This window comes from Canis aureus, chromosome 8, assembly GCF_053574225.1.
Source record: "Canis aureus isolate CA01 chromosome 8, VMU_Caureus_v.1.0, whole genome shotgun sequence".
Taxonomy (NCBI): domain Eukaryota; kingdom Metazoa; phylum Chordata; class Mammalia; order Carnivora; family Canidae; genus Canis; species Canis aureus.
In genome coordinates this window covers 33404970-33427977 of record NC_135618.1, presented here as the reverse complement: position 1 = coordinate 33427977, position 23008 = coordinate 33404970, and the positions used below count along the sequence as shown (strand labels likewise).

The 23008-nt window shown below is 38.2% G+C and overlaps 1 protein-coding gene across 1 annotated transcript in view; it reads right to left on the bottom strand.

The window, feature by feature from the left end:
• Window positions 1–23008, bottom strand: part of NTNG1 (netrin G1) — a 309029-nt gene that overhangs the window by 126489 nt on the left and 159532 nt on the right. Inside the window, exon 3 of the mRNA XM_077906996.1 lies at window positions 14396–15036. Coding sequence (XP_077763122.1) covers window positions 14396–15036 — 641 coding nt within the window. The remainder of the gene's footprint in view (window positions 1–14395; window positions 15037–23008) is intronic.

Below are 23008 nucleotides of genomic sequence, written 5' to 3'. Positions count from 1 at the left end.
TGGTCTCAGTTGTCTTTTCTTTAGAATATGGGTTATCTTTTTCTGTTTTCTTCATATATTGAGTAATTTTTAAATTGTATATGGATATTACAAGTGATACTTTGTAGAGACTTTGGATTCTGTTATGTTCTTCTGAAAAGAATTGACTTTGTTTAGTGGGCTGTGACTGTGACTAAATTCAAACTGCACACTGTAAACTGTCTCCTCTTCAATAGCAGCCAAAAATCTCAGTTCAGTTCTTTTAGCTTTAGGTAGGCTGCTTGAAGGCTGTTCCACACATTAATGATACAGGGGCTCCCAGAGACGTAGGTAGAATTTACACACAATATTTGAGGTTTCTTCCTCTTTCGCTTTCTCCTTTCTCTCTTGACATTCTGGTTGTTGTGGTGGCCTCTTGTCCTCTGGTTGTTCAAGTCAATAAAAGAAGAGGATTTTCCATCTGAGTTTTAATTGCATCCACCCTCCCCCCCCCCCATAATGTGTGGCAGAGACTGAGGCCTGTCCTTACAGGAAAAACTGATAAAGGGGGGCAATCACTCAATGCCCTTCTTTCTTGCAAGCATTGATTCCTTTCCAGTATCTCCCTACTCTTCATCCCTCTCTAGAATCTTCAAATGCTTCTACTTTTAGTCCAGAGTTTGTAGATGTTATTGGCAGGAGAGTTTGCATAATAGGAAATGCTTGGCCATTACTAGCAGAGCACTTGGTATAGTTTGGGGAAATGCTTAGAACTACCTGGAAATCTTAGAATGGAGAAGTGAAGTATTGAGAAAATAACTATCTTGCCTTGCCCTTTAGATGCTTGCATGGGTAGGTTTCCATTACAGGTTCAGGCAGATCAGTTACTACTTATGAGCATTAGGCCCAGGAAGCAGTGTCTCCCTTTCTCCAGGAGTGCCACATTGCTATCAGTCTTTCACACAGCAGACCTGGCTGAGTTGAGATGATGGCTCCTTTAACCACACCCTGGGGGGTGGGCTATGGGGTCCAGGGTGGGGAAAGTGGGCCAGTCAGGGGTGCAGTTCAATGTATAACCTATAACTATTTGGGCATATAGTATGTGGGCTTTCATTTGTATTCTTTTCCCACCGTGCAAATATTAGGGACAGTCTTGCTTCTCTGTATTATTATTATTTTTTAAGATTTTATTTTTACTTATTTATGAAGAGAGAGATCATAAGCAGAGGGAAGGGCAGAGGGAGAAGGAGAGGGAGAGGGGCAAAAAGACTGCATGTTAAGCGGGGAGCCTGACACGGGGCTTGGTCCCGGGACCCTGAGATCATGCCTGGACCTGAAGTCAGACTTTTAACCAATTGAGCCACCCAGGTGCTATGCTTCTCTGTATTATCAAAACCTGCTTTTTCAGATTTATTCCTTCCTTTCTATATTCACAGCCATCACCTTTCATGATGGTTACTGAAACAATCAATAAGGTCCTTCTTTCAATCCCTTTTATACACAGACAGTAGTATAATTGTCTTAGTGGTTTTTTTTTAAATTGTCATCTTCCTCAACATGTAACACTCCACACAGATCTCATTGTTCCTCATTGCTTACCTCTAGTATGAAATCAAAATTCAGTCTAATATGAAAAAATCCTCTTCTACTATTATGATAGGTGTCCTTGAAGCCCACTTCTCAAACTTCTCATCTCTTCTCCACACAGACAATCCCCTCTGTGCATTAACTATCTGTTTGACAAACTATGATTTCCTCCAACTAGCATGGAAGTCCCTTCCAAACTCAAGGCCCTTCTCAACAACTTTCTTCACCTCAAAGTGAAAAATAGGAAAAGACTAGGAATGTTAAACATCTTAGAATTTCTGTGTTTTACTTTGTTGAGACAAGAAGTATTACTTTTTTTTGCTACTTAATTTTATTTACTTTTTATTTGGTAAATCCACAAAACAGAATTTACCATTTTAACTATTTTGAAGTGCATGGTTTTGAGACATGAAGTATATTTTCATTGTTGTGCGACATCCACATTTGTTGTTGTTGAGTTGTAAGTTTTTAATATGTTCTAGATAACAATTCCTTATCAGACATATGAGTTGGCAATATTTTCTTCCATTTTGTGGGTTGCCTTCCACTCTTGATAGTATCCTTTAATGTGTAAAAAGGTTCTAATTTTGATGAAGTTCATCCTACCCATTTTTTCTTTAGTTGCCTGTGCTTTTGGTGTCACATTCCAGAAATCATTGCCAAATCCAATATCATGAAGTTTTCCCTCATGCTTTCTCCTAAAAGTTTCATAGTTATAGCTCTTATATTTAGGTCTTTGATCCATTTTGAGTTAATATTTGATATGGTATAAGATAAGGATCTACTTTTTTTTTTTTTTTTTTGCATGTGGATATCTAGTTTTCCTAATACCATTTGTTTAAAATTCTCTTTTCTCGGGATCCCTGGGTGGCGCAGCGGTTTGGCGCCTGCCTTTGGCCCAGGGCGCGATCCTGGAGACCCGGGATCGAATCCCACATCGGGCTCCCGGTGCATGGAGCCTGCTTCTCCCTCTGCCTGTGTCTCTGCCTCTCTCTCTCTCTCTCTATGTGACTATCATAAATAAATAAAATTTAAAAAAATAAAAAAATAAAAAAAAATAAAATTCTCTTTTCTCTTTGAGTGGTATTGGCACCCTTCTCAAAAATCATTTAGTGATATATTCAAGGGTTTATTTTGGGACTCTATTATATTTTATTGCTCTATAGTCTATATACAGATACGTACTGTTTTGATTACTATAGCTTTGTTGTAAGTTTTGAAATAATAAAAGCATAAAACTGTCAACTTCATTCCCCTTTTTCAAGATTGCTTGGGCTATGTGGAGTTACTTGAGATGCCATATGAATTTTATGATGGATTTTTTTACTTCTGCAAAAAGTGTCACTGGGGTTTTGATAGAGATTGCATTGATTCTATAGATCATTTTGGGTAGAACTGACATCTTAATGTCTTCCAACTCATGAACAGGAGATTTCTCTTCATTTATAGTCTCCTTCAATATCTTTCAGCAATGTTTTATAGTTTTTAGTGTACAAATCTTTTGCCTTTTTGGTTAAGTGTATTCCTAAGTATTTATTCTTTTTGATGCTGTTGTAAATGGAATTGTTTTCTTAATTTCCTTTTTGGATCATTCATTGTGTATAGAAACACAACTGACTTTTGTGTGTTGATTTTTTTTTTTATTATTATTTATGATAGTCACACACAGAGAGAGAGAGAGGCAAAGACACAGGCAGAGGGAGAGGCAGAGACACAGGCAGAGGGAGAAGCAGGCTCCATGCACCGGGAGCCTGACGTGGGATTCAATCCCGGATCTCCAGGATCACGCCCTGGGCCAAAGGCAGGCGCTAAACTGCTGCGCCACCCAGGGATCCCTGTGTGTTGATTTTGTATCTTGTAACCTTACTAAATTTTAACTTTATTTTAAAAATTAATTTTATTCAAAAAATTGATTTTATTCAATGATATGTTCAATGAATAAAATATGAAAACTACATACAATTACAAAGAAATAAAATTATCCATAATTTCACCACTCTGAGCTAGCCACGCATTATGTTCTTTCATTTTCTTTCTACCTTCTTCTCATAACTATTAATATTTTTAGTTCTCTTTTCCTACTTAAGAGTATATAATGAACTTGAATTATTTTAGTTAAGACATATGTTCATAAAAGGTCACTGCCTGTTTCCTTGTCTCCTCATCTCAAATTTTTTGAAACCCAACACTGGCTCTATCAATATTTAAAGGCCTCATTTACAAATTGTAAGATGGCTGTTATATATTTTTTTAACTCCTTTGTTGCTGAACCCAAGAGACAAATGTCACTTGAAGACAGGTTTGGGACATACAGTGCTATTGTGATTTTACTAAATATATTTTGAGAGTGGGAAGAAGAGTCTGATTCTTTTCATGGACTTGTTCTCACCCAGAAAAGAAATTATGAGTTACAATTTTTGATCTTAAAGCACCAATCAAACAATAATAAAATAAATAATGTCTGTCTGGATAGAGTGATACTCATATACATGAATAGATACATGACTCTGATATCTGAGGTAGATAAATTGTATTCTCTATCTTTGGACAATTGGTTGAAGCCTGAAGCTTTGCAATTTTAGTATTTTAGATGAAGTGGCATTACCAAAAATATTGGCCTTCGCTCCAGTTCCCTTGCAGTCTTATGTAAGTAATATACAAAGGTGGTCACAGAATAAGAAGTGAAAAGAGTATAAGATACTTAGAATTGTTGGTTTACATGATGCTCAAAAGGGTATTCCACAGACATTCACTCACCCCATCAATAAACACTTGTCCCTACTATGGGCCGAGCCCAGTTCTAGGTGCGGTAGACAGGTCAGTGAGTAAAATACAAGTTCCATCTGAGTCTATTTTCTGTAACAGTATCACCCTTGGCTAGTTGGTTTAACCACTCTTATATCGCATCCGAAAAAGAGAGAGTTAGATTACATTATGTCATAGTTTCTTTCGGTTCTAAAAGAAATGATTTTGCAATGCTCTAATTCTATTTGGCATACAAGCTGCCTATGTAATTCCAGTACAGGAATTCATGATGCTGTCTATTCCTACCCTGACAAATTGCTGACCTCTTAGACTTACCCCTCCCATCATCTCTTGACTCCCTCTCTGCCCTGTTTTCTGTTCCTAGCAACACTGGAAGTTTTATAATGACTCATGGATATCACCAATATATGGTAATAGCTTCACTTCCCTGATATTCCACTAAGACAAAATGAGTAAAAGCAGCCAGGGCAAAAACACAGTTCCTAGACAAGGTGATATCCCTTAGCTGTATACTATTTTTGGTTTTGTGGGGCTCTCATTTGTTATTCATTAGCACTCCTAAGGGAGCAAAAGAAAGGCAACACGTACTTAACTAAAATCAGCCTGTGGTTTCAAGAATATCTTCCAAAGCAAATGAAAAAAAAAATAAAAAAGAATATATTAAATATGAGTTAATCTTATTTTCCTTTAAATACATGATTTTAGTTTATTGCTGTAATTAGAGTTTGAAAAGCTTATATTCGAGAGAAATAGAAATCTTCCAACATCTCTATTTATCTCTGAAACAGACCAGATTGTACCACTTGGCATTTCATTTTTTACATCTTTGCATCTTCCATCACAATTTCTCAAGCTTAAAAACAAAACAAAAATATCCCTATCTATTCCAATACTGTACTTAATTTCCTATAATTCTTAAAGAAAGATACACAGTACTCCCTAAGGTTCAAAAAATAAGAGCAACAGTTAAAAAAAGAAAGGTACTCCCTATCAAGGCCATACTTTCCTTAAGATAGTCTCATTTTTTTTTTACCCAATGTAGCAACAATATAGAAAAGATGATAGCTAAAATTAGACCCCACTGTGAAGTATCAATCTGTTCTTAGCACTGCAAATAGTTCAAACACACACACACACACACACGCACACACACACGCACACGCACATACACACAGGTTGTTTTAATTTATTTTCTTACATCATATGAAAAGTCCAATAATATTAGAGACTGAAGTAAAGGGATTTTGTTACCCTACATGAATTCTATTGATGCTACTTATATGGGGGTATTAATAGATGTTTTTTTTTGGCTAAGTTTGCGAGGTTCTGGGGAAATAAAATGGAAATGTTTCTTTATTGTAGGGTATCTCAGGGACTTTAATCTGTTAATATATATTGTGATTCTCCTAGAAAGAAATACTGCAAACATTTCCCAAATGTGTTTGAATGTGTTTGACCATTATGGCCTTTATTTGAAGAGTAATTCTCAAAAACTAATGTAGTGTAACATTCTCATTTTGTAGGTGAGGAGACTATACTCACAATGGTTGGGACTTGCTCTGAGCTCACAGAATTATTAGCAGAGCTGGAGCTAGAACCTATTTCTCTGGACTCCTAGCCAATGTTTCCTTCTAAAGTAAGACAATTATTTGAGGTCCTAATGTTTTGTTCTCTGTCTTCTCAATACATTCCTAACCCAATATCAGTTGTCTTAGGTACCAGTCACAAAGTAAGAAAGAGCTGATACAATAGCTATCCTAACTGAACAATATTCTAGATGGGGCTCTGTGGACCAATGGGATTTGTGAGGCTCCTATATGTAGATTTAAAACTTAGTCTATCCATTCAACCAATGATTTTCAAGTGGAATTGCAGGAGAAAATTCATTTCCCAAAACAAGTATTTTAAAATGTTCCTTTCCCCTTTGCCACTGACGCAAGTGACCTTATTCAGATAGTTTTCTTATCTATAAAACAGAGGTAGAAGTAGCAACCATCTTATATGCAATGCAGTTCATTCTTGTTAAACTAAAATATATAGTTCTGAAAGTTACTTACTTGAAATATAGACCTATGTTGCAATGAGATCAACATATTCACACAAATTACTACGATAAACCCATTACTTTGAAAAAGCATATGACATGAATACATTTGCTCTTAGAATGAATGGAAATGGTGTCTCTACTGAACCACTGATTCCATATACCCACAGAAACTCTTACATAAATTTAAACCAATGACCATGACCTCCTAATTTGTCAGGAATACCACTGGTCCTAGAGACAAAGAAACAGCAAGATCTTCTAAACATGTCTGCCACTGAATCAGATTTAGAAGCATGGCTTCAGAAATTGGACACAAGAGCTGAGGGCATCTCTGTTTTCCATTGTTTGGGCATATAGATGTAGCCAGAATGTAGCTTCTTATACAAATGTTAAATTAAGTGAGGGAGGAAATTATTTCACTTTTTAATTATGTGGTATTTTGCCTAACTATCCTTTTGTTTCTTAAAAAGGAGACATCTTTCCTTTAATGACCCACTAGTTTAAAAAAATCTATGGCACTGGGGAATTCAGGATAAGGAGACAAGCTTTTAAACTGGGTTGTTTTTCTGCACACTAATGAAGTTTATAATTTAATTGGAGGAATTATTAGATATATTTTCTCCTTATAATGGTGCAAACCTCAGAGGAAAATGAGCTGCTTATGCATATATTCTCCTTGTAATTCAAAAAATCCTCAAGGATTTAAGAAATATGTTCCAAATCAGAAAGGCACTCAGTTGTCCACTTAGAATGGATTCATACCACAAATCTTTATTCTAAGCATTTCCAGTGGAGTTAAGTAGCAATGCTTTGTGTTTTTTTATTTTTAATTATGGTCACTAAACTTTTCATTTGAATGCTTTTATTTACAGAACTTCATTCTCCTTTTAAAAGAAGAAGAAATTAAATTTTAAAAATTTGGATGGAAAAATGGTTAAATATTCATTTAATTTGAAAAAAAAAAAAAGACTCGATAGGATCCTTGACTGCAAATCTATGAAATGTTACTATATGAAAGAGGTAGTACACTTATTCACTATAGTCGCAGAAGAGAGAATGTGGACTAATAAAGGGGAGTAAATAGGAAAAGTAGATTATTCTCAAATGAAAGGTAACTCTCTTAAAATAAGCGAGGGTGGTTGGTCATTTCCAAGGTTAACCATTAATATCTGCGGTTTGTTTTGTGTTTGGTGATGCCCATTAAGCAGAAGTGGTTGCAGGTGTTGAAAGTTTATGGGAAAATATAGGGGGAAGATTAACACTTAGAAAATTCAGTTAATTTCTTTACTTTTTCTCCCCTCAGAAAACAAGAAACGTCAGAATTTTATTTTAGCAGTGAAGCACCTAAATCTAACACAATATGATGAGTTAGCCGAACCACACATTATAAAATTGATAAAAATGAGTTAAGAAGTTAGAGTTCAGATAAACACACAGTGATCTGGTATAGTGAAATACAGAGCCAAGACAGAGAGGGTGACTCCCAGAACATTCCAAGAAGGGCAGAGCCACAAGACTCACTGGTTCATTGTTGCTGTTGAGAGATGGTTACTTTGAGAATATTCTACATCTCCCATATGGATTGAGCTCACTCCAGGAGAGTGTGGCTGGAACAGCATAAAGTAGACAGCATGAGGCTTGTAATAAGCAACATGATTTTCTCACTTTATTATGTGTGAGGTGTTTAAAACAAAAGTCATGGAACGTCTCTGGTCCTCAGTTTCCTCATCTGAAAAATGGGGTTAAATAATACCTGCCTCAGAAGTTTCTTGGGAGGATTCAAAGAAAGAAGGTACCTGACAAGAACTTTGCAACCCGAATGCCATACAAATGTAAAGGATTATTACTTAAATGTTGATGGACTCTATTAGAATGACCTTAATTCATTTCTCCTTTTCTGATTTCCTCCTATTTCTCATATTATTTTTCAATTTCCTTCAGAAACTACATCTTAAATGTAGTCTACCACTGTCTGTAAATGTTCTGTAAGTGACCATAGTCTTTTATAATTGTAAGGGAAAATACCCTACCATAGTCATCCATTCTCTAAACTTCAACCATCACATGTAAGGTGATAATCTTCAAACCTTTGTTTCCAACTCCAACCTCTCTCTGCAACCCCAGAGCAGTATTTTAAAATCCTTGATTGGACTCTCCACTTGGAATCCCACCAAAGTCTTGCCTCCAGCCCTTCCTTTGTCAAAATCTGATTGGTCACCAAGTCCTATTGACTTTGTAAGCAGCTCTCAAACCCCTATGTGATGATGGCTTCCGTGGGATTTAGAGAGCTTTTCTGGACTTCCCATTTGGGCATCAGGACTTGGAGTTACAGCTGCTCCACTACTGAGCCGTGTTACTGCTCTCCTTGTCTCTCCTGCAGTTCCTTGCCCATCACAGCTGCACTGAAATATCCTCTCACACACTACCTTACAATGCTTCTCACCTGTCCTTTGTTGATAGATGAGAACCCGTATCATTTTAGATTCCCTAGGACATGGGGGGCTCAGAAGCCCAGATGCAGGAATCCTTCAATGCTTCTTGGAGGTGCTGAAGGTCCATGAAGAGAAGATGAAGATGGAAGAGCATCTCCCAGGATTTGTCCACTTCACTGCTTCCCAGCTATTTGGATTTCCTTAACATGCTATGCTGTTCGTAAGCATCATTTGTCACCGAGAATATCCCTTCTGCCCTGGCTGCTTGGCATTCTAAAGCACAGATTTCAAGTTACCATGCAAATGTCGCTTGCTCATCAAAGTTCTTCCTGGGATTCTCAGATTAAATGAGTGTACCCTTCCATGTCATCAGCGCACGTCACCCATTCCCATGGTCAAAGCACTTACCCCACATTGTCATCGGTTTTTGTTTACGTGCCTGTGCCCATCTGCTTTTGGCTACTTGAGAGCATTGGCTATGCCTTGTACACCTCTATATACCCACTGTATAGCCCAGCGTCTGTCCCAGGGTGGAAAATAAGTTTTCTTTTTCTTTTTTCTTTTTCTTTTTCCTTTTTTTTTTTTTTTTTTTTTGGTGACAGAAAGAGGGAAGGTGTTATAAAAGCAGAATCTGTTAAGCAGTAGTACAGCCCAACCTCAATAATTAGGACTAGTTGAGCAGAATGAACGAATGCCAGGTCCAGTGCTTTAAAAGCGCCTTGCAGGACGCCTCTCACAGGGTAGGTGAAAAGTAAATATTTTGGTAAATTTATTCACATTGTGGCTAGGAAAAACCTGTGGTTAGAGAACTTGCAGGGTAACTGGTAAGCGTCTGGTAATAGAGCACTTTCACATTACATGATTTTTTCCAAATTATTTGAGAAAATTTCAAGAAATACCCTACTGTTTTGATACTTTTAAACTTCCCCAATGTTCTTGCTTATCTAACATCACATATTTTTCCATAGCAATCTGAATGCCTAGCTTCAAGAAAGCAAATTTCAACCTCATTTTGTCCTAATTACAGCAAATACTGGGGAGTGACATTTAAACAGTGAGCATTTACAAATATATCTGATTCCTCCCAAGGGCGAGAGTGTAGGGGGCCTTCCTCACTCTAGACACCTATGTAGAGTGGTTTTGTCCCTGTCCCCATTAGCTTTGCAGATCCTGGTATCAGGCAGGGAGGGTGTGGTTCTGAGCTGGGGCAGTAGTGAGGCAGAGGACACAAGAGTGGAGAAGTGTAACTTCTGAGCTAGCGCCCCCTGGCTTCTTTCTTGAAGATAAACAATGAGGGCACAGAAGGCAAAATCCATTCTGTAGTGTAAGGGACAGCCAACTGACTACCTGTGAGGTGCTTGGGTAGGCACTGCAAGGGGTAAGAAATGAGTATACACCATGGAGAAAAAATGATTGATTATTATGTTTAGAAATATTGTGTAGTAAGGCAAGTAATGGAGATGTGGGTTAGATTTTTCTAGGCCACCGAGAAAAGTTCTGACAATTCTGTTCTAAGGTTTTTGAAGTCGAAAAAGATTTTCTATTACCGTATGTCTCAAATCAGTACCCTGATACATTGCTAGTAGCACATCTTACAGATAGATGAGCACATTATCAAATGTTCATTTGTTTTTCAGATTTAACAATTATTACAATCACATTACTTCCTTGAAACTGCTCAGCTCAAAGAAACAATAAATAATACTGAGTTAACAGTCTATAAAACCTATGCATCTGACAAATATAATGTTCAACTTTTCAATTAATTGTGGAACATTTAGAAGGAAACAAAACATTCAAAAATTATAATTTCCAAAAAAATTCAAAATCAGAATTTCCAAGTATGTAAGAAAACACTTTGGACATTATCTATATCTAACAGCCTATAACTGAACTTCCTATCTCTATAAAAAAAGGGTTTAGAACAAATATCTACTCTTCATTTCTCCTCTCACCCCTCATCTGGGTAGATTTTATTTATGCATTAGACGACCTTTTTGGCCATTAGAACCATCTTGCTTCAGCAGTTAATTAACACAAGTACCATAATTTAATACAGTTAATGCTACTTGATGCCCTTTAATGTACCTTCCATTAGTGATATTATTGTAGTATTACCCTGTAAATTAAAATGAGATCAAGACTAAGAGAGCCACTCTTTAATTAAGGTACTGGCACACTGCACTCGTCTATTATTCACTAGAGAAAATCACCCTGATTTACTGAAGTAGGACATCCATAAGTCAGAATTAGTCCATGAAGATTATTAGGTTTATTGAACAATGTAAGTACTATGGAGTCGCTGAGATTGCCAACAGCCATGTTTCCTCTTTTCCCTCCATTAATAAATACACAGTGAGAGGGAGTAAATGGAAGCAAAATAAGTATGCAGCCAAAGAGGCATAACAGTTTTAAGATGGAATTACAGTTTTGTCACCAGTAAAATAGGTATGAGATGTGTCGCATGCTAAAAGGAACACAAATGCTACATTAGTCTAATAACAATCAAAACATCACTTTTACACCAAACAGTCCTAGCCAGTATAAAACATAAAGGCCATGTGCACATGTGCATGGAAAATTGAGAACCGGAATTCAGAGGCAATTCAAAGACTCTCCACCCGTGTTTGTTTCACAGCTGAAAAATCCTGTATTGCCTGTCCACTATTTTATGGATACCTGCCCACTCTCCCCAGATAATTCATGCCAATTCCCACCTTATGTTGTCAGTGGTAGTAGAGCAACAACTCAAAAAGTATTATTATGATGACCAGATATAGACATGTAATGGCACGTTAAATGGTGCAGTTGTTTCATGGATGGTGAAGAGAGGGTTGAGGGAAACAAAGACCTGGTGGTATTGTGGAAAGTTTATACTGATGGTGTCTCTGAAAACAAACCCTCAGAACTTTCTTTTGGACATCATCATCAATTAATATTCAATCCTTCTATAGATGTTTTTCTATCTAAGAAGAAGATGACCTAGACCGTTAACCCTACTGAAGTTTTCCAGGGTAAAATGTATGTATCAGCTTCTGTGCTGAAAGGCCCATGCACCAGTGGCAGCTCAAGAGCTCCCTTTAATACCTCCATTTCCCTTATATAACTTAAAAGCTGGAGACACGCCGGAGCCATCAGGCCTTGTTTCCTTAGTCCCTCCCCTAAGACTAAAAATACCCCAGCCATCTGGTGCCTAGCACAGTACACGCCAGCATCAGTTTTGCCCTGAGGAATTTGGACAGGGTTTAGAGGTGACAGAGAGGGACCTTATGGAAGGAGCTCACCTCTACTGGACCTTTCTCTCTTGCCCAGCTGCTTCCGCCCTAGCTTACAGTTGACTGATGAACAGGGAAAGACTGCAGAGGTGAGATCCAGAGAAGGGAGGATGGTTCCTGCAAACTCCCCAGAGCCACTGAAATGCAGTTGGAGGATACTGGTAGGATCAGGGATGAAAGAAAAGTGGTAAACCTGGTGGGAATCTACATTTCTAACATGCCACTTTTAGGGGATAGTATGTCTGACCCCAAAAGACAATGCATGAAAATGCCTGTCGCTTTAGAGCGTATTTACAACTCTCTTTCTTAAATAATAAGGGGAAACAAAAATGAATGTGCAGTAACAGAAATAAGCCCCATCAATGATTACTTCCCAACCAAAAGCTTCACAAGATTGTCTTCTTTACAAGTAGAATATGATAGTCTTTGCAGAAGTTGGAGTCTTATGGATTTGGGCTTGGACTAAATATTGATCAAATTGCAAGAGAACGGAATGAGATGATTTTATCTAACAGTGTAAATCACACTAGGATTCAAATTCAAATCTAAGTTTATGAATTTTGACATTTATTCCTGTAGAGGTACAGAACGCTTGTTACTTTGTTGTAGAATGCTATTGTTAATCATATCAACATCAATTATTTTTATATATTATAGTCCCCAAGAATAAGAACTGGAAGCTGATTATCTCTTGCTAAAATGTTTATGAGTAAAATGGCAACATTTTACTATAAATAGCATATTCACATTTCAGGCAACAGTTCCAGATTGCCCTCTCGTGGCGCCCTGCTAATGCACGAACTTTCTTCTACACCCTGGAACCCACAAGCTCAATATTGTACCAGTGCATATTGCTCTCAGGAATATTATTTTGCTTTAAAGATATCTTCATCATATGTTACCAAGACCTTAGTTAAAAGTTTTTAAAGAGGCTCCATTGCTAAAGACTCCTGACTCTTCCAGAAGGAACTTGAAGCTAGAACAAAGTTGAGAGTAGGTGGCCACCTGTTCCTACCACTTCCCACAGTTAAAATTCTGAAACCTCTACTACCATACTGAGGTCATGCCCACCACTCCACTCTGTGTGCCCTTAACATCAGTGACCTCTCCTTCCTTCTAGTGTATATATACAACAACACTATCATCAAAAGATAGACTGAGTCAACTCTTGGAAAGACCAGGGAGTCTCAACACTTCTCCAGTTTCTGAGGCCTGGGCTGCCCTAAGGGATGCTGGAAGCCAGTAAACTTAATGCAGCCTGGTGTATTTATTTAAATTTTATGATTGCTTAATGAAAGTTACATGATTTATGGACTGTTTATATTCTTAACCTCATATATTCTGACTTAAATCTGTCTTGGCATTTTTAGGATGGTTGTTGCTTTGCTATCTCTTTTTTCCATTTTGCAGTATACCTCACTCATCTTTAGTTTTCCCAACTAATTACCTCATCCTTCAACTCCCATCAGTTGGTTATGTGGATACCAACCATACCACAGTTAGAAATCTGATTGAACAGCTCTACCTTAGAGTCTCTGGTTCTTATTACTTGAGTTTTTCATTAAAACATCCTCAAAATTCTTGGAAACTTGCTCAAGTATGTCTCTGACGTAGTATCAAAATCAAAGATATGTCAGCCTGTTGACCATTAAGGGGTTTAAACTCTGGTCCATGTGTAACTAGCCCCCAAAATGAAGGGAGCCTGCCTCTCAGGCCCATATTTAAATGGCAGCCTATCTTTTTAAGTCAATAACCACCAAAACTCTGAAAAGCAGGGCTCCCTCCTTTTTAACAAATGCATCGTGCTTCCTAAATGCTTTTGGTTCTGATTTAATAAATTTAAAGGGATATAGTTGCAGTTTAGAAACTTTTTTTTGTGTGCAATACAATGAAACATAAGCAGAGAGCTGTACCATGTAGAAACCCTGTCTGGCATTTAAAAACAATGGAAAGACGTATTTCTTGTTTTTCAGTATCCTTTCTAGAGCAGCTGGCTTTGTTCTCCCTGGCTTCATTGCCTTAAAGACTTAAACCACCCCCTGATCTAGGGAGTTCCTTGGATTCAAATAAGTTGCTGCTTTTTTTTTTTTCTTCTGTTTAAATTCTAAGAAATCCTGCCAGGTTCAGGTTCAGTGACAGTGAGTCTGGAATCACAAATTACTGCTGAGTCAGAGGGGCCTCAAATTTCTCTGAACCCAGCTCTAGACTGGTGTTCCTGAGAAAATGCTGTAGTAGGAAGTGACAAATGTGACTCTACAGCAGTGGGACCACCACACTGGCATTTTCTTTGGACAACCACTTTCATTCAAGTCAGACAGATGTTTTCTTACCTTCCGTGCACCTTTATGTCTGAGATCGCGTAAAAGTAGCGTGCCAAGTGTAGCTCATCTACAAATATTTCCCCAACCGCTGGTCTCAAAAGCCTTATCCTCAGGTCTGTGACTGTAAAGAAATCTCTGAGTTTCTTGGTTGTATCCAGCTGTCCGTAGAGAGAAGCCATATTGCGTAGCCATGGTCCAGCAAAAAAAGCAAACCTGTCTTTGATTTCAAAGTGGATTATTTTGCTATTCGTCATGTACCCTGTAGAGTACTCTTCGGTGCAAATGATTTCTAAGACTGTATGCTGTGATAAATCCTTCACAGATTTGGGATCCATGTGAAAAGCATCTAAGCAGTCTGTGGCATAATACTGATAGGGCTGCCATGTTCGTCCATAATCAAGAGATTTCTCCAGGATCATTTGGTCTGGACGCCCCGATTCAAAGGTAATAACTATGTTGTCTGTGAGCTCAATGGTTTTGCTCCAAGACAGAGTGATGTTAACCTGGAGAGGCTTGGGATATTCCTTCCAAGTAGCAGACTGCCAAAATGTGGAGGGATGTCTTCCTTCAAAATCAAACATCAGCTCAGGCGGATGCGCCAGTTCAGGGGTACTTGCATCACACTCATTATTGCACATGTAGGGGTTGCCCTATGGAAGAAGAACAAAAGAGGGTGCATCAAAACACTGGTTTGACACGAGTCTTGCCAGATTGCCGTTGCTGAGTAAAAGACTAGGAGAGAAAGAAAGTGGGGGGGGGGGCGAACCCTGTTTGCAGTAATCATTTTTATTTGCCCTAACTGGATTCTCCTCTTTAATCGCTTTTTTTTTTTTAAAAAAATGAAGCAATATGGTAATTTTCTTGTCTTGTTTCCTTCCATGGGCTTTAAGAAATGAAACAGTTATTTATCCCATATGTGTTAGACCCATAATGCGGTCCCAGAAGCACAAAGATACGGAGCAACTGTCTAACAGCTCAATACCTCTGCGTCCTCTTAGAAAGATGCTATAGAAAAGCAAGGAAATACCTCCAGGCCTCAAGGACGTTCCTCAAGAGCACAGTTCTTGAAAAAGTCATTTTTCAAGGAAACCTTTAGAATTAGCAATGAACCGTAGATACCTGTGTCCTGTGTGGGAAACAATACCCCCCCCATCCAACATTCAGCTTCTTCTCGCGTTGCCTCAAATCCATCACACTTAACTAGGTCCCTGCTTCATAAAACCTGCTCTTAAAGCATTTACTTTGTTCACCACAAATCATTAAAATGTGGTATACTACAGGCTCTGGGGCTTGATCCAAACATCTGCCATCCTATTAGCTCAAGGCAAGGGGATCGCACAGCAAAGACTTGGGGCAGAGGCGTGCTCCAAGTTCTGAGGATAGGAGCGTCCGGAACGTAATGAGAAGTGTGAGCCACAGCTACCCAGTGTGGTACTCTGTGCTGGCCCATAGTCAGCTGTCCGGGGATGTTAGCCACGACTATTTTTTCCCTCCTGACAAAGGCTTGTTTCCTTCACAGTCCACTCAAACAAGAAGCTGGAAATAAATCTTGTATCAATCACAAGTTATAATGCCACTTGCTACACTTAATGACTGCTTTCAGTTTTCATCAGATGATTCCATGGCAAACAGCTGGCTCCCTGATTTTTGTTTATTTTGTGTTTAAGAAAATAAATGGTATCATTTGGAGTCAACTATTCAGGCATTTCTCCCTAATCCTCTACTGGGTAATTATAAACATGGATGGGTGAAAGAATCGACCCTCTCACACTGTCCTTAAGCTTTCTCTTGTAATTACAATTAGATTTTTCCCTCCTTTTTCATGGACCGAGAGCTTTTCATCATACCTGCAGGATGCATGAGCTGGGTCTCAAATAATGAATTTACATTTTAGACCCCGACGCTCGGTTACCAGCTGACTCCCGTGAAATGTAAGATGAACACTGGAGAATTGCTTTGGTCTCTCTAGAGGCAATTTCTCCTACCTAGTCAGCTAATACTTTCACTCTCTCTTTCCCATTAGTGCAACTGAATCCTAAAGCTGGCAACAGGTTTGGGGGACTCAAGTATAATTGAGATGGGGCAGGAGAAAGGAGAGAAGGTACATTATTTGAGGAACAGATCTGTTTTAAAAATACATTCAAGGCATCAGTGATAATGGAAATGTTTCTGTACTTCTCTCTCGAATTTCAATTCCCTATTCCTGATCCCAGCGTCTGTGGCACTATTTATAGTATCCCCTTCAAAACGAGCCAAGGGGGGAAAATAAGTTTCTGTTCCAGGTGGAATATATCACCAAATTTATTATTATTTAAACTCTCTTAAGCATACCAGAGAGCCAAATGCAAAGCTCTGCAAACTGGCAAAGGCTTTTTCTGGAGGGCTATAAATATTGTGGAATCTGTCAAGGTTTATAAATTCTAAATATATGTAAATGCACAATTTACTGGAAGGGGTCAGATTTACTCAAATCACACCTCCGTTTGAAATTTACTGAAAAAATATGGTCACTTCAAAATCTACCAGCATGTAGCCATCTGCACAATCATTAACTTGGATGCTACCACCTTCCTCCTGACAAAAGCATCCTCATCTGAGGTCAAGGGTATCAAAACACAGGAAATCAACTCTGCAGGATACACCAAAGTGAGTTATCAGAGATCTGGATTAAGTCATGTTGAAAGACAGCATTTCTTTGACCGACCTCAGCATAGATGTGGACATCTTCTCAGATAGGGATAGGGTGCTGAGACAGAGAGTGAGGCACAGCGGGCTGATTCTGGGGTCTGAGTCTACCCTAGCAAATGCATCTTAGGAAATATACTTGAGGATATCTATCTAAAAAGCATTAATTCCTACATTCGATAAAAGGTGTTGACAATAACCACCATTTATGTAGCACTTATGAGTCAGACACTTTACACAAATTATCCTGGGCAATCCTGTCCACTACTGCTTTACAGAGGAGAAAACTGAGTCATACGCAAGTGTTACGTAATTTGCCCAATGTCATATAACAAAGTGAGTAAGAGGCAGAGCCAAGACCCACATCTCTTGCCCTCCCCTTGTCAGTTCCAAGTCAATGGTGTTATCCATGATGCAACCCAGTCTTAGAAACAGGGTTGGTAGTAGAAAGGAAGAGTCTAAGGTCAAATTACTTTGGGAAACACAGCCTCAGATCTTGCCCTAGAGAGAGAGCCTTAATGAGCATTATCATACATCTAAGATGTCTTCAAGTTATGAATCTTCCTTAGCTTCATGTAACAATACCTACTTTGGGAAACTTTATTTCACCATGGAGCCCCTTTTCGCTTTAGTAACCCCTACTTATATGCCGTAGAAGTAGTGTCCTGGAGAACATCCTTTGAGATTCTCTGCTTTATATTACTCTTAAAATTGTAAACGTGTGGATGCCAGACAGCACAGTATAACCCAAAGTTTTAGTCCTTTAATGAAGACATGACCACACAAAGCACTCAGTCTTTGCTTTTGTTCTGCAAAGACACCCTTCCACTGGGGCTCAGCAGGACAGCCAGCTCAGGATAAATGCTTACATTTACATCAAATTGTCAGCCATCAAAATGCATGCCAGGACAAGAAGACAATTTTATTGCTTGGCACTGATCTGGTGCTTTAAGGTACCTGAAAAATGGGGAAAAAGTTACATGCATGCAATAATTATTTATTGATTGCCTACTATACTCCTATATTTAAGGTACTTGTCTTGGCTTTCAAGATGCAGTAGTAAACAAATCCAAGTCCTGGCTTTCCGTAGAGCTTCCGTTTTAGTTGGGGGAGATGCACTAAACAAATACATAATGTTCTATAATGTTAGTTGGTGATAACTGCTATGGGGAAAAATAAAACCAATTAAAGGAGAGCATGGTGTTGGAGGACGGATACTGACTGTAAATTTATAGGGAGGTCAGAGAAAGCTTCTCCTAGATAACGTGACATTTGAGCAGATTAAGAACGATTCCCAATTTACACCGGAGATGATCAGAGTTTGACCAGAATGATAGTTTCGTCCTTCATCTGACTCTACTCTTAGTGATAATTTCACCAGCATAGCAATTTATTGAAATGGATGAGTAAACAAATCATTTCTAATGAGAATCTACACCAATGGCTATAGATCCAAAAAAAAAAAAAAAATCAATTTGAACCATAATTATTTCATAGCCCTCATGCTCTTTTAGAAGATTCATGATTTGATGACCATTAATGTAACTTCCTAAGAGATGATGATATTGAGAGAAAATTAGTAGGAAAAAGAGAAAGGTTTCATTCTGGTTTCCTAAGGAAAAAAAAAGCCTACATTTGTGGTGAGAGAGAATGAAAAAAAAAAAAGAGAGAGAGACAGCTGAAGAAGCTGAAAACCTTACTATTCTAGAAAGAGAAAGCTAGAGGAGAGATTATACACTAAAATATTTCATGTAAATATTTCACATGGGTGTGATCTGTAATACTGTTGTTACAGAGAATTATCAATATGAAAACAATTGCTGTTAAAAGGATTATATTAATTAAATTTTCAACTACTTCAACCCCACCCTAATCCTCCCTAATACCATTAACAATGAAATTTATATAAGAAAAATAACTTTCCCCTACTTGTGAAAGCAAAGAACACTTCTTGCTGCTAAATCTAACAGATTCAAGCATTAGCAAGTGTAAGTAATTATTTTGTGGCCAGCAGGCAGCTTTAAATAGATCTTAATTTAAGTCCTACAAGCAACAGATTCTTAACTGATTGTCTATGGACAAAGCAGAAAATATTTATGACTGCACTGATAATATTTACACCATTAAGAGATGCCTAAATAATTAAACAGATATTACTGCTAAATGTTCTTTGTAACAATTAGAAGATGAAGATTGTGATGCTTAATTTCATTTAAAAAATGTTAATATTTTACCTCTGGGAGAATTGAAATTAAGTTACTTAATGCGCTTTCAGAACTTAAAAGGATAAATATTTGAATTTGAGACATGTTTTTATTGTGTCTATTGATAAAATTACCTTCTTTCTGGCAAGAGATACTTTGACAAGACTCTCCTTTCAACTGGGATCTGCTGGACCTTTCAGAGTTAAAAAAGAAAATCCCATGTAAGCAATATTAAGGCAATACTTGTGGTTCTTATCATTTTGAACTTCCCCTTCCAAGCTTTACCTTATTGGCAAACAACTGGGAACGACAGTTGGAAATGTCTGGAATCATCATAAGATGTTCACTACTCAAGTGTATGGTACTTAATGCCAAGCAGGCATGGGTTAACACACCAATTGTGAAAAACAGTAAGACAGGGCTGCCTCACACCCATCTGCATCTGGCACATCCTTGCTTATTTGCTCACTAGGTGACATTAAAAAAAAAAAAAAAAAGACACTTAGGTAAAGGGAGCAGAAACAGTATTCTGGGATAGCTCTCCCAACCTGTTTCCAAGGTGACTTTGAAATAGGTATCGCTAGGTGTCTGCCAAGGCAAGGCTTTAAAAGGGTGAAGAAACAGGTAGCATAGTCCACTGCTCATCTCTCAGAGACATGACCCATGAGCACACGTTTTAACTGCTGGGGTAGGCTATCATCTTGAGGTGATGGCTGCCTTTTCTTCTCTTTCGTTGGTGTAATTTTTGGTGGTTAGGAAACCCTGCGCCCAGCCCCTTTTTGGAACTTCTTGTTCACTCCTTTCCCTAAGTCCTGGATTCTTGCCTGGCTATAACACAGGAAGGCTCCTCATCTTCAGACTCTTCTGAAGATACTCAGGCTACTCTGAGTCTGAGAGCTGATGCTCATTGCTCAGGCTGAGGTGTCCTCTCCAGGTCTTATAGCTTTGTTACTGGTGATAGAAAGAACAGAGAGAAATCAGAACCAGAGGTGTGTATGATTCAAGATGGCGGATACCTTCTCCAGAAATCCAAAAGATAAGTGTCAGCACCACCAGTACTGACAGGCCTTGATGACTTAGACTTACAGCTATAAGGATAAACTCTTCATGTCTTCCGGTAGGTCCACAAGGCGACATGTTTCCAGGTGTTCGTTATCCCTTTGTAAATAAAGGGCAGCGATCTCTACAAATCAGAGTGCAATCTCACTTGTAACCTGCCCTGTTAATTGGCATGTTGGATCCCAAAGTGGAGTATACACATGTTAACAATGTAGCCTGAATATTATGGGACTGTCTTAACTTTAGATATTTTGAAAGTGCGGTGACAAAGGTACCTGTACATTTGTCAGACCATGAGCGCCAAATTTTTACTTTGGGAAATATGGCCACTCTAAGAATAATAGGGGATCAAGAGTTTTCTTTTTGTAACTCCTGAGTGAAAAACCAACTGCTCTGTTTTCTAATGGAGCCCCTTGCTCATCACAAAGATTTCTTCCTGGCATAGACACAGGCTTAAGACCTGATTGAAGTTGTTGCTTGTTTCAATCTGCTCCCTGACGATACTAATACCATGTGGACGTTTTTACTCAGGAATAAAGACGGGAGGGCTTAACCTTTCTGCAACAAGAATACTAGAGGCCGTATCACAGATTATGGGCCATAATAGACACATGTCTAAATCCCCACAGAGGATTATGGTCAGGATCCTCAAACTGGTGAAGGCTGCACAGATCAAGATGACCAAGTTTCTAAGAAGGAGCCAAATACATTCTCAAGTCAAAGGAGCCACAAAAATGGGTTCTTATATACCAGTCCAAATCATTATTTTGCATGGGCTGAAGAAGACATAAATATTAATGAAATCAGGCTAGTTTGAAAGTGAACGTCTACAGAAAAACACTGTAGAAAGGTGACACTTTTATAATTGGTTGCAACACTGCCTTTTAAAATTTGTCTTAAAGAATATTCTTAAAAATCTTTGGTACAATGTTTTGCCTTTATAGATAATCTTGAAACAGACACTTAGATGTTAATAACACAAAGCTGAAGTGGAATTTTGAGTTACAGTAACTTGAGGGGAATTAAAATATCACGAAGGTGGGAATGTTCTGAGCCTGATACTATCATGTGCTGTGAGAGCTGGTTTGAACATTTTGAATCTGGAAAGTTCTAACTTAATTCTCAAAAATGGTTCCTTCCTCTCTCATAGGAGAAAACAAGTCCAAGGCCCACTTGAAGTCCATTTTCTGAAAGCCCCCAGCTTTTCTGTAAGAGAGTTTAAGAAGACCAAAGCATCTTCTGTTGAAGTGATCACTTAACCATGAGAGGCACGAACAGAACTTCCTAATGTGGCACTTCTTAAAAATGACTGGTTTCTGGTGAGGCGATTCTAATTTCTCACACTCCTGATTTCTTTCAAACTCCTCTCTCCCAAATTCATTAGCTGTTTAGTGCGTGCCTACTATGTTAAAAACATCGTGAAGAACATACAAGAAACATACAAGAAAATGTTTGCAATTTACTAATGGAGACCAGATCTATATAAGCAACAATCACACATTCCTCCAATTGGTTACTCCTGCTCCTAGAGAGAGCACTGGGTGTTCTTGAGGGTAAACAGAGTCACCAACAATACTGTGCAACTTCCTGGAGAGTCCATTCCTTGGACTAGTCCTTGCTACATAATTAAACATATATTTCTATTAAAAACAGACAATTTATGGAATGAAATGCAAAAAGTATTTGCAAGTATTTTTAGGAAAACACACAAAAACATTTCATGCTTGGGGCAAATTTGGAAGGATGTGCCAAAACCACTGAACAAGAAAAGGGGGGAAGCTGGAGGGTGGTTCAGCTCAGTGACAATTTATTCCGTTCCATCACCTTTCCTGCATATGATACTTCATCCAAACCACCTTGGAGACGCTGTGGCAAAAGTAGCTTTACCAACACTGAGAATCCTGATTTAAACCATCCCAGCATCAAATTCCATCCTGAAAATATTTGCTGTGCTCCACCTCTATGGCAATCTGGGTGGCGTTTTTCCATACTCTACCATATAAAAAAATCTGCCATTCTCCCTCCACCAAGTTGTAACATACAGTTTATACTGCAGTAGTTGTGTAAACTTCAAGGTGCATAAGAAATACCTGGTGTGTCCAGTCCCCAGCCAGGAATGCCACCTCAATAGACTGGGCTCGACCCAAGAGCCTAATATGACAATTTCCCTGGATAAATCTGTTGCAGATCACTGCTGGACCACACTTCATGAAACATTGGTGTAGTGTTTCTAAGAACCATGGCTCTGAGTTAGACCTCCTTAGGTTTAAATTCCAGCTCTATTACTTAGCTATTATGTAATTTTGGACAAGAAAATTGGCTTTTTTGAACCTTGATTTCTTTTTCTTTAAATTCAATATAATAATATGTACTTCATGATATCACCTTGAGAAAAAAAATAACATAATGCATATTAAGTGTGTAGCATCTCCTTGGCATGCTGTCAGTGCTCAATAATTAGTGGTTAGTATTAAAAATGCTCCTCTTTCTGTATTTCTTGACTCTGAGAATGATATCAAATTCCTCCATGTCTTAAGAAGGAAACACGGGAATAATCTTTTTTTCCTTCTTTTTCTTCAATCTGTTTACCAGTCAAGTAATAGATGCAACTCATCACCACAGCTCTGTTCACATTGTCAATATTTGCCTTAGTTTTTTAATATTTTAAATATTT